The following is a 12,731-nucleotide window of genomic DNA, read 5'->3' as shown; positions in this document are numbered from 1 at the left end:
AACCATATATCTGCAGCAATTAAAATTCACCTGCTGGCAATAATCAACAAATGTAATGTGAAGTCAAAGACTTCACATATCAACTAGCTTAGGAAATCCTTACATGCAAAATGGAAAGTCTGAAATTACTCATAAAAAATAAAATAAAATAAAAGCATTAATTCTCACTTTCACTACAATCAACAACTATATAACCATACAGAGAAGTGACAACAGCAAACTTCAGTCATAACATTTTTTACTTTCTCACATATAAAACTACTGACAACCTTCTCACAGTTGTAATACTAGAGTATACCAAAAGATGGCAGTCATATACTCCGTACAGAAATGTATTCCAAAATTCCTAAGGCAAACACCTAACACTCACATATCAGGCTAAAATTCAAAAAACAGCAAGCATTACATTTCCTATCATTTAAAACAACTAGGGGTACATCTATCAATAAATAATATTGGCAGTACATCACAAAAAAGCTAAAATACTATAAGAGAAATAGTTGGATATACCCTAGTAGTAGCAGTCTTAATGTTTCAATGGCCTCTCAGCTAAGTAAGGTTTCAGGGACACTAGTTCATAGGTTCATAGGTTGGTACTAGGCTATCAGTCCTAGGACCTATACAAGCCTAGCCATAAGAATTCCCTGGCTATTTCTTCCAGCATTATTTACTTCCCTGGACTCCTGTCTAGCAGGGCAACTGATGTGATCCCCGGGGTGAATTTCCTTTCTCCCATCCAATCGTCAAGGTTCCTTTTGAAGAAGGCCAAAGAGGCACTCTGCTTGACATGTATGGGCAATCTATTCCAGAGTCTGGGGAGTCTCTGGGTCAGGAACCTATCCCTCCAGCATGTTTTGTTTATTGTGATGACAAGGTTTACATCCCTGGAGCGTGTGGCTCTGAGGGATTGGGATTTCTTTAAGTGTAGCATGTCCAACAGCTCTGGGTTTGACATGGCCTTGTATGTTACGTAGAGATCGCCTCTGAGTAGACGATATGCGACATAGTATAGCTGGAGTTTTTTAAGGCGGTCAGCGTAGGGCTTCTGCTTTAGGCCTGTGATTCTTTTAGTGAGGTATTTCTGCGGCCTTTCTAGTTGTTGCAGATGTCTTGAGAGGTACATACCAAACGGGGCGTTGTATTCTATAATGGGTCTAAAGAGGGATGAGTACAGTGGGACAATGACCTCTTTTTTCCTGGATGAAAAGCCCTTAGTGATGAGGTGTGCCACATATTCGCTAAGTCATTCAAGCCATATCCTATATCTGCCCGCAATCTAATTATCCATCTAACCTCACATTTCTCCATGTAGTTCTTATAATTTCCTAATCTAGCCCCTCTAATGGTCATTTAAACTTATGTCTGGTGCCATATTCAAGTGTATGCCTAGCTAGGGCATTCCCCTCGTCTTCTTTATTGACTGCATAAATATGCTCTCTAACCCTTTCTCTGAGTGTCCTATTGGTTTTGCCAATATAAAAACACGGGCGCTCTATACATCTGGCTAAGTAGACTAGGTCCCTAGATCTACAATCTGCATAGTGATTAAACACAAACACCCTCCCAGTAGTTGGATGCATAAAGTTATTATCATTCAACATATATAAACAGAAATTACAGCTTCTACACCCAAAAGTACCCTTCCTTACTGATTCTATTCCTTTCTTCTTGTTATTCTCATAGCAAAGTAATCTCTTAAGAGATTTGTTATTTTTATAAGAATAACTCGGTTTAGTACCCACTATCTTCTTTATCTTCTCATCAACTAATAGAATCTCCCAGTTCCTGTTAATAATCTCACCGACTGCTCTATTGTCTGTGGAATAGGGTATAACATCTCTACAGGTATTTTCTGCCCTTTTGGAAACATGATCATTTTCCTTTCTTCTTTCAATATATTGTCTACCTTTCTGTTTCCTATCTATAAACATAGCATCATTCAATTTCCCATATTCACTCTTCTTATAATCCTTTTGATATAAATCTCCTTTTAGAGTGCTAAGTGCTTTCTCACAATTAGTGTCCATACTAGTTAATCTAGATACTCGTAACCCCTGTCCTTGTATAATGTTGCTATATATATGAGGGGGGTGCATACTAGTATGGTGTATAAGATTATTTCTTCTGCATTCTTTCCTAAAAATGTCAGAATGTAGCCTATTACCTACCTTAAACACTGTTACATCAAGGAAATCAATCTTATCTCTACTCCATTTGCCCACAAACTTAAGAAAGTCAGTGGAATGGTTGGCATACTCTATAAATTCGATCAAACTCTGTTCAGTTCCTGTCCATACAAAAAAGACATCATCTAAGAATCTTTTGTAAAAGGGAATGGATCTCCTCCTGTTTTCTATGTCCAATATGTAAGACTTTTCCCACTGCACCATCACGATGTTACCGTAAGAGTTGGCGCAGGGTGTACCCATTGCCACTCCCTTTTTTCTAGGTAATATCTTTGTTCAAAAAGAAAAACATTATCGTTCAGGACTAACTCTAATAAAAAAAAATATCATCAAAGCCCTTCCACTCCCTGTTCCTGCTTCATTAAGAAATTACCTCACATATTCAACACCTTCTTCATTGGGTATAGACGTGAATAGTGAGGCCACATCTAAAGTGACCAAAAAATGTTCCTGATCATAACCACCTGATGCAGTAAATTCAGCTAATGTCACCAAAAACTCTTTGGTATCTTTTACTACAATTGATGTAACATCCACTAGAGGTCTTAAGGCTTTTTACAAAAAAAATGGATATAGCCTCAGTAATCCACCCCCCCCAAACTATTGGTCTTAGGGGTGGCCTGACAGGATCCTTGTGATTTTTTGGCAGCCCCTAAAAGAGGGGACGACCAGCATCTCAATGAGAAAATAATTATATAAATCTTGAGTGATCACCCTACTCATGAGAAAATGATAAAGATCTATCTGTAGCTTCTTAATTAATTTATCAGGCTGTTCAGCTGTGATATACTGATATGTATCACCTTCGCTAAGTAAATCATTTATTCCCATTCTGTATTGCTCACTGTCCATGATAACAGTTGCACCTCCCTTGTCGGCTGGGTGTATTACTACTGCTATATTATCCTGCAATTTCCTCAGGGCCTCACGTTCGACTTTTGTAATATTATAATGACTATGATCTCTATTAGCATCATCCGTCAGTTTTAACAAATCACTTTCACATGTCCTCTCAAACGCTGTTAACGGATGCATCAAAGGAATAAACGTGGACGGCTTTTTAAACACATTTACATCATTACATTCATTGTTCCCAAACAACAGTTTAAGCATGACATTTCTACTGAACATTTTTATATCGATGACAAAATCAGTACTATCAGTATGTAATGATGGCACAAAGGACCAACCCTTTTGTAATAAAGTCATTTCAGATGGTGATAGCACATACTCGGATATATTATGCACTAGTCCCTCTTCATGAAATGCCATGGCTTCTTCATCTGCACTCGTATCTCTCCTTGGTCCTCCGATGATTTCCTTCTCTTCCTGGAATGGTATTGTTGGTTTGGTGATGCTTTCATTTCTCTGAAAGGCAGTGGAAACTTTAAAAAAACTGTTGGTTTCCAAGTTATTCTCTATTTCCCGTACCTTTCTCCGAACATCTTGTGCTTGAATCACTGGCCCTTCTCCTATGATAGTTTTCACTTGAACATCTATTGGTCCCACCTTCGACACCTCCTGTGGGTGGTTATCACTCGTAGATGGTACTGGATTTGTTTTTTGTACCGGTCTATCAAGCTCTTTCCTGGACTTTGCTCCTCCTCTTGTTTGTTGTGGTGGACAAGGACAGGGGTTGCGAGTATCTAGATTAACTAGTATGGACACTAATTGTGAGAAAGCACTTAGCACTCTAAAAGGAGATGTATGTCAAAGGGGTTATAAGAAGAGTGAATATGGGAAATTGAATGATGCTATGTTTATAGATAGGAAACAGAAAGGTAGACCGTATATTGAAAGAAGAAAGGAAAATGATCATGTTTCCAAAAGGGCAGATAATACCTGTAGAGATGTTATACCGTTTTCCACAGACAATAGAGCAGTCGGTGAGATTATTAACAGGAACTGGGAGATACTATTAGTTGTTGAGAAGATAAAGAAGATAGTGGGTACTAAACCGAGTTATTATTATAAAAATAACAAATCTCTTAAGAGATTACTCTGCTATGAGAATAACAAGAAGAAAGGAATAGAATCAGTAAGGAAGGGTACTTTTGGGTGTAGAAGCTGTAATTTCTGTTTATATATGTTGAATGATAATAACTTTATGCATCCAACTACAGGAAGGGTGTTTGCGTTTAACCACTATGCAGATTGTAGATCTAGGGACCTAGTCTACTTAGCCAGATGTATAGAGTGCCCGTGTTTTTATAGTGGCAAAACCAATAGGATAACATCACACAAAACGAGCCAGCACAAGGTTAAAGGCAAGCAGAAAAATATCTTTTATTGTGGCAAGATAAAACAATGCATTGCAAAATGGTTTCGGCCTAACAATAGCCTTCTTCAGTGCAAAGAGAGAATGTACAGGAAATGGTGCATCCTGATGTTCCTTAAATAATGGAAATTTTTAAAGGTGTATACACCAAAAAATATACTTTGTATAAAGTCGACATAAAAACTCAAAAAATCAAAAAATATATCATGAGACATATATCAAAATATCAAAACAATAAAATAAACATGCACAGCCAGCATGAGTAGCTATTAAATATACATTAACATTCATTTAGGCCAGGTTTGAACAAAGCACCCAACCTGGTGATCCATAGAGATTCCATATTATTAAGCTTCTCATGCCAGCCCGCTTTAGAAATCCTAGGTAACTGAATTTTATCAATAACAACAAATTGAAATTGTGCCGTTTTATGAGTTAAAGTATGTTTATATAAAGCATTAGCTATTTTCTTTGTTCTAATAGCACTAAGGTGTTCACTGATTCAGAATCTCAGTGGTTTGGAGGTTTGGCCTACATAAAATGAAAAGCACGTGCAGGTGGCTAAATATACCACCCAATCTGTGCTACAATTGCCAAACACCCTAATCTGAAATATCCGCGAAGTATTGGCACTGCTGAATTCCTTACTCTTGGCCATATGTCTACAAGCACTGCAATGACCACAAGGGAATGAACCAATTAATGGGTCCCCAAATAGTGTGGTCTGTACAGATGTTGTTGGATGAAGTTTCTTATAATGTGTCAAATATGAATTAATCATCCGGCCCCTGCGATATGAAAATGCACATTTTTCAGGTAGGATCTCAGACAAAAATTCATGTGCCCGTAATATTCCTCAATGGTTATTAACTATTTCCCTAAATGAGGTTGAATTACTCCCAAAAGTGGTTGTAAATCTGATGGGTTGGGTTCTGGAACTATTGGAGGCCCCTTGTTCATTTTTATATTGTAAGAGCTGTGACCGCGGCATGTGTTTGACCTCATTGATAGCTTGATAGATACGAGGTCTATTATATCCTCTGTATATAAATCTATCACAAAGATCCTGTTGACATTCTTCATTGGATTTGGCAGATGAGCAAATGCGTTTGCTACGTATAAATTGGGATTTGGGGATGTTGTTGATTATGTGACGGGGATGATTGCTAGAGGCATGTAAAAGAGTATTATACTGTGGAAATTTCCTATGCACTCTTGTGGCCAGAGTATGATCAGTTTGTCGAGTTATCATGACATCCAGAAAAACAATCTCTTGGTATTGCATATCCAAGGTAAAATAAATATCCCAATTTGCGTTCAATGCCCTTGCAGATCAGGCTCATCAGACTGATGGGACAGTAGTTCCCGGGATCCAAGGTGGATCCCCCCTTGTGGAATGGGATAAATGTAGCTGTGCACCACTCAGTGGGCACAAAGCCTGAGGTGAGGCTATGATTAAACATGACACTTAGGTGAGGTGCCAGTTCATTTTGTAGTTCATGTAGTACACAGCCTGGGATGTCATCTGGTCCCATGGATGTTGTATTCTTAGCTTTGGAGAGTGCGGTTTCTACCTGTGTGGCCGTGATTACTGGAATTTGGCAATCTTTTGGTATTGAGATGGGCCCTTTAGCTTTTTTATGACTTACTGCCAATATTATGTACTGATAGATGTACCCCTAGTTGTTTTAAAGGATAGGAAATGTAATGCTTGCTGTTTTTTTAATTTTAGCCTGATATGTAAGTGTTATGTGTTTGCCTTAGGGGGTTTGGAATACATTTCTGTATGGAGTATATGACTGCCATCTTTTGGTATACTCTAGTATTACAACTGTGAGAAGGTTGACGTCAGCAGTATTTAAGTGAGAAAGTAAAAAATGTCATGACTGAAGTTTGCTGCCGTCACTTCTCTGTATAGTTATATAGTTGTTGGTAGTAGTGAAAGTGAAAATTAATGCTTTTATTTTTTTTATTTTATTTTTTATGTGCAATTTCAGACTTTCTATTTTGCATGTAAGGGTTTCCTAAGCTAGTTGATATGTGAAGTCATTGACTTCACATTACATTTGTTGGTTATTGCCAGCAGGTGAATTTTAATTGCTGCAGATATATGGTTGTTGCTGTGAAATAATGTGGGTGAGGCAAGCCCTTTTTATTGAGATTTTTGCAGTGTTTGTATTGTCTGAGGAAGGGCCAGGAGGCACAAAAGCACTCATTAGTTTGTACCTGAATAAAAGTTTGTCTTTTATTTAATATCAAGAGAGCCGTGTTTGTTTACTCCCAGTTTGGACTTTTGATTAATACCTAAGATGCCTTTGTACAACTTAAGCAAGTGTAATGGAACATATGAAGGCTGTGTGTGAAATATATACCTCTTGGTAGCACACAGATACGGTTATGACAGCAATGAGAACAGCGACCCATATTCATCAGGAGGCCAGATGGGTGCCTCATGATTCTGCCACATTGTTGACACCAGCCAGGTATATGCTTGACCTATTTTTCAGTAGGCTAGGTTCTTCATCTTTTTTTAGTAGACTCTGATGAAGTCTTTACCTTATGATAATATCACTAACTGAAAATATGTATTTTATAAAGTGTTTTGAATATAATTTGCCATTTTTAGTTTAAAAATCACCATTTATTTACTACCCCATTTAAACAAAACATGCATATTCCCTTATACTAATATTTCAAAAGAAAATATTTTAAAACTAACATTAAACTACAGCAATCATTTAATCCAGACATCATAGCAACATTCAAAGCATTTATAGAGCCAAGTCTGTATAATTTAATATATCATCACATCTCCTACTAGATTTCCTAACTTGTCTAACACAGACCACATGTGCTAAAGCTGGTAATTTTAGTAATAACATGAACTATGCACTCTCTTATGATTAGTGTTGTAGCTTTGAAATCACATTGTCAGATAGCTCTTAGGACTGAGAGGCTGTTTTTATTTATTATTTTATTTTATTTTGCATTTGTTGACCGGGAAAGTCCGACTGGACACAGATCCATTTTCAGCAGAGGCCCGGGGAGAAAAACTCCAAAACAAAAAGTCCATACATTCCAGGCAAGGATTTATACTAAATGGTTATAATCATACCATAAACGTACAGAAAAGTCAAAAACACCAACATTGTACATGCAAGACATATTCAGTATGTAAAAGTAACACCTGTTAATGAGTTTTCCGTGGTCTAGTGGGGTGAGGTTTGATTCTCTCAGCTTCCGTTGGCTAATTGTGTGACTCTGAGCAAGTCATTTAACCAGACACTGTTCCTGGGCTGAGTATGGAAAAGGTCCATGGAGATCAGTGCTCTACCCCAGAAAACAAATAAACTATGTTGATGATGATTTTTTACTTCTACTTAATAGTTTAACTTCAGCAAGTATTTGCAGCAAGTGCAACTTACCATACTGAAGTATGGAAAAGTGCCTCAAATGTCCTGAAAAGCTCTGCATTCAGGTAAAAGTGCATACAGAAATAAATCTGATAGGATGATGATGAGTCCAGTGGGCAATATCCTTGCCCTTGGCTTTGTACTGGCAGTTGTGATGTTTCTGAACTGCCAGATTTACCTACTAAATAATAATGGCCATTTTCATGAGAACAAAGTTCCTTATCCTTATGTTACCCTAGCTTATAATGTAGCAACTGTGTCGCTTACCCTCATGTATGCGTAAGAGGAAGCTGCTGCGTTATGAGCTTGGTGCCATGACAGCAGGGATTCGTACTGTTAAGAATGTCAAGGTAGTACAGGAATATAAAATTAAAAATTGCTAAGTTATAAAAAATGACTTTTCTGCCCTTGTCACCACCCTGTAAGCTGATACCTGGGGCAGCAGCCTCATCCACCCAGGTTTTACTAGCTCTGGTTCAGCACCAAGAGGTTGCAAGAAGCATACATGAAATCATAGATATGAACTCATTGTACTGAAGAAATCAAAGCTTCATCCAAGAATTTGATACCTGTTTTCCAGTTGTTGACTAAGCTATTGCCCATGGAAACATATGGAGGTAATCTTATGTTGAGAGCCTTGTGCATGTGAAGAACAGAGCTGCTGTCTCACATTGTTGTGACATAAAAGCTATGCAAGTTGACAGGGAGGCTGGGATGAACAGCCAGCCCAATACCCAGAAGAGCATGGATGTTTGTTCTGTTAATGCTAAGGTCTCCTTATACAAAAAATGACCTTTTATGGGTGATATGAGTCAGGTAACGATTAGAATGTTCACTCATTTGATCTCTATCACACCAGAGGCCAATTTGCTTTCACTGGCATTTCAGTCTTCATTCCTTCCACCACAATGAATGAAGCTCAAAAGCAAACGGTGTCTCGTGCTGCCTACGAGGTACAAGATGTACATGGAATGGGACAAGAATATTCTGAGAAGAAGGCAATGACATAAATTAGCCAAATGCTAGCTCATCTGCAGTGCTTCCTGCAGTATTGGAAAGGAACTGATGGAGTATGAAAAAAAGTAAAGTACATGCTGCTCTACTTAAATTTCAGAACTCCATCAGTTCATAATCAGATAGCTAATATAAGTGAGTTCGAAAGCAAAGTAGACTAGGAAGTGGTGAAACCAAAAGTCTTATTCTTCTACCAAGCCTGAGATCAACACACACATTTAAAATGCCAAGTACAGATTATGCCTCAAATGCTGAAGTGAAACATAATAGGTGATCAAACCCAATTCTCTTTGTAATACAGATGAATTCTTGACTGACAGCTGTCAATTCCTCCTCAGTTCAGGCATTGCTGGTTTTGTTCATTGATACATTAGTGGTATCTTATGAATTTGTGCATGAAGTCAAATGGTGGTAGTCCGTGGATGTTTGGACTGAGATGAAGTGGTGGTGGTGTTGTGTGGATTTTGGGCTGCAACATCAGGATAGTGGCATGTGGAATTTTGAACAAAGTTTTCATTTTGTCATTTTCTGTGATTTTGATTGCTGTACCTTGGTATTGCACTCTACTGAACTGTAATTGGCTGATGTATGCACAGGTGGAATGTGGGCTACACATTTTGTTTGATCATCAAATAAATGCTGGGCATTCTTTGAATAAGTTATGCCTTAGCCCATGTACCCATTTACTCTGCTGTTACCATACATCTGCATCTGCATTCCATTACAGTTTTAGTGGTGTTTTACAAATATATGTATGGGTGATTACTTCTGTGGGGGTTGATTTTGTGTTGCTCCATCACCAACATGCATTTCTTCCAGTTGCTGCAGAAATGAGTAAGGATTATTTGTTTGCCACAGTCCAGGAGTTGTGCTCATTGAGTCTCAGCTCCAACTTACTGTGAGTTGAAAAGATGTAGGGCAATATCTCCAAACACAGTTGAGGAAACTATTGGCTACTTTTAATAATAACAAGAAAGCTAATGCATTAAGTTAAACAATCTGTAGCTGTCCTCCATGGCCTTTGTCTTCTTTTGTATATGTCCTGTCTCTTGCCCTAGCAACAAAACTGTCCAATGTTGTATGAAATAACAATGTAATAGGTACCTTGACTCATTACAGGTAATGTTCATAAGAGGAACTGGTGACCACTGGTGTTGGCTTGGAAATTATTAGCCACATAATGATAGCATGTAGTATGTGTATCTTAGTACTTGATTTCAATTGATTGGGAAAGCTGTGTATAATTTTGGAAATGCCACATTAAGCTATCATGCATTAATGCTGCTAATGGGATAAAACTGTGCCTTGTACACTGTCATAACATTTAGTTACAACTCTTACTGAACACGGGTTCCTGATTTACTTTGTAGTCAGTGTCTGTGTTTTCTCCTGGTCAGTCATAGCTGAAAATATGCGGCTTGGGTTACTTCACTTTCCAGTTAATAAATAAATAAATATATACATGGGATCTAGTTGCCAAATGTTATATCATTAGTTAAATATTGGATGTCCTCATGCAAAATTGGTTATCCACAAACCTGACCACCGACACTACTATTTACAGCTTTGATAATTATAACAAGAATATGGAGAAAAGTGATGCCTCGCTCATTTTCTTTCTTTTCCTCTTTTTCTTGATGCTAGTATTCTCCAATGCATCTGATGCAGCAGGAAGGGCAGCAAGAAGACAAGATGGAGTATGGTGTGGTTGTGCTTTCAAATCTTACACAAGGAAGGAACTATACCATTGAGGTAAAAAGAGAAATGGCTGCTAACCAAGCTTATGATGTTATACTACATCCCAACGATAACAAATAATATGAGCAAATAACGTAGCAAAACAAGCAAAATTAAACAAATGAATATGTAAATCAGCTGTTCAGTGAATTATCTACAACTCACTGTGTTGCCAGAGATCAACCCATATAATTATGTGAAAGATGAAGAATATCATGCCATGATTCCCTCAAAGCTTATCTAAAAATTATAATTAACTCACAAGAGGGAGGGTACATCCAATTATCCAGAAGCAAACAATTAAATTGTTGAAAATTAGAATGCTTTCCTGTAGAAATACTTTCCTCTTGAAGTATAACTCTTACAATTCAATGCTGAGTGATTTTCTTCTGTTTTGACATACATTGTTCTGAATGATAAAATGAAGTTCGGTCATTCTTTACATAAGGCACATAAAATGAGGATGTAAAGCTTACAGTCTAGAAACAGAAACATATGCATGATAGAATGTTGTCCTGATGGGAGTCACTAGAGTGACTGACAGATAAAGGCTATCATTCAAAAAAATTACCACAAGCAGTAAGCCATTTTTACCACTGGCAGTAATCTTTTCAGGTTTTTAGACAACCCTATCACAGTGTTTAACTTGAACAGGTGTAGCACCTTGGTGAGTTGTCTCTCTGGCCTACTCCAAATCTTAATGAAGCATTCTGGGGAAGTGACATATGATAATTAGCTTTGTACTCTTCCCTCGAAAATGCCCGTGGTAAGGGCTCCATGCAGCTGAGTGATTCATAGAACTGCTTAGCTGCATAAATTCTTACCAACAGCCATGGTAACTAACTCAGCCAAAGCTTCGCATTCACCCATTACTTGTGTTAGATGTAAGTGACCGAGAGTTTAATGGATAGGTAGTGTTGGAGGGTGTGTGTGTATGTGTGTGTTTATGGGTACATTTATGAGTGTAAATAGAGGTATGAGTGGTGTCAGGTGTGTGTGGGGGGGTGTCCATACCTCTCAACTCCTCCTAGACTAATTAACAGTGGATGTAATATGGGGGAAGACAGTAGACAACAGAGAAAATGTTATGTATAATGGACACAACATTAAAAGTTAGTAGAACAGGTTTTGCAGCACCAGTGGGATGAATACTAGACACTAGGGACACTCTTTAATGTTACACTAATCCGCTTAAAAAGCTAATAATGCTTGAAGTAATCTGTGTGATTCAGAGACATGCAAATTAGCTGATAATGAATTTTTTCTTCACTATGGCTAATGCATCTCTGAGTTACCATCTCACTATCAGGCTCTTTTTTGCTGAAATTCTAATGATCGTGACCAGGCCTGTTTCTTAATTCTGGCTAATATTTCCTACCCAACTTTGGGCTAGAAGTATTAGTGCACCTTTTACATGAAGTGCAGTAAACCAACATTATGTTGGAAGGCTGAGATGAATTAGGAGACCCCCACACACACAAAAGTAATAAAAACACTTCAATTAGTGTTTTAGAAACTTCAGTCAAAGCAGAGTGTAAAATTATGAGCTATAATCATTTGATGCAGTCACACTGAGGACAAGCCATTAAGACTGCCTCTGCTTATGTGCTGTAACTGTTTAGCATATAGTGGTTAAGGTTGTAAGATATTAATGAATTTTATACATAGACTTGTAAAGTGTGTGACCATGAGTAATTCACTGGACCACGGAGTGTTCCCATATCACCCTACAAAAGAGGTATATGATTTTGGTGGGCTTATCTCGATAACAAATGAAAATAATGTTTAGAGAAAGTCAATATTTATGACTGTTTTCACTAAATAACTGAGCAGTGCACATTCTGATTGCTTTAACTTAATTCAACAGATGCAAGAAGTGACTTCTGTCTTTCTTTTTAGGTAGCAGGTGACTTTGAAGATGCCACAAGAAAGACTGCTTATTATTTTGTCACCAAATCAGGTACTTCCTGAAATAATATTTAACAATTATACCAAATACGATAATTAGATGGCCTCTAAGGTTCATATTTGCTCATGTAACTGTGTGATCTCAAGTGACAGTATGTTTATGAAACCACTTATTTCTTTCCCATGTCTTACATT

The 12,731-nt window shown here is 37.6% G+C and overlaps 1 protein-coding gene across 1 annotated transcript in view; it reads left to right on the top strand.

Annotated features, from left to right (window-relative positions):
• The window catches only part of LOC122809317 (interleukin-17 receptor D-like), a 411,276-nt gene that overhangs the window by 312,074 nt on the left and 86,471 nt on the right, over positions 1 to 12,731 (top strand). The window contains exons 8-9 of the mRNA XM_044080716.1: positions 10,536 to 10,643; positions 12,528 to 12,588. Of these exons, the coding sequence (XP_043936651.1) occupies positions 10,536 to 10,643; positions 12,528 to 12,588 (169 nt within the window). The remainder of the gene's footprint in view (positions 1 to 10,535; positions 10,644 to 12,527; positions 12,589 to 12,731) is intronic.

This window comes from Protopterus annectens, chromosome 8.part0 (assembly GCF_019279795.1).
Source record: "Protopterus annectens isolate FY-2018-M chromosome 8.part0, PAN1.0, whole genome shotgun sequence".
In the NCBI taxonomy this organism is placed as follows: domain Eukaryota; kingdom Metazoa; phylum Chordata; order Ceratodontiformes; family Protopteridae; genus Protopterus; species Protopterus annectens.
The sequence above is the reverse complement of the archived record's forward strand: the minus strand, read 5'-3'. Positions and strand labels throughout refer to the sequence as shown.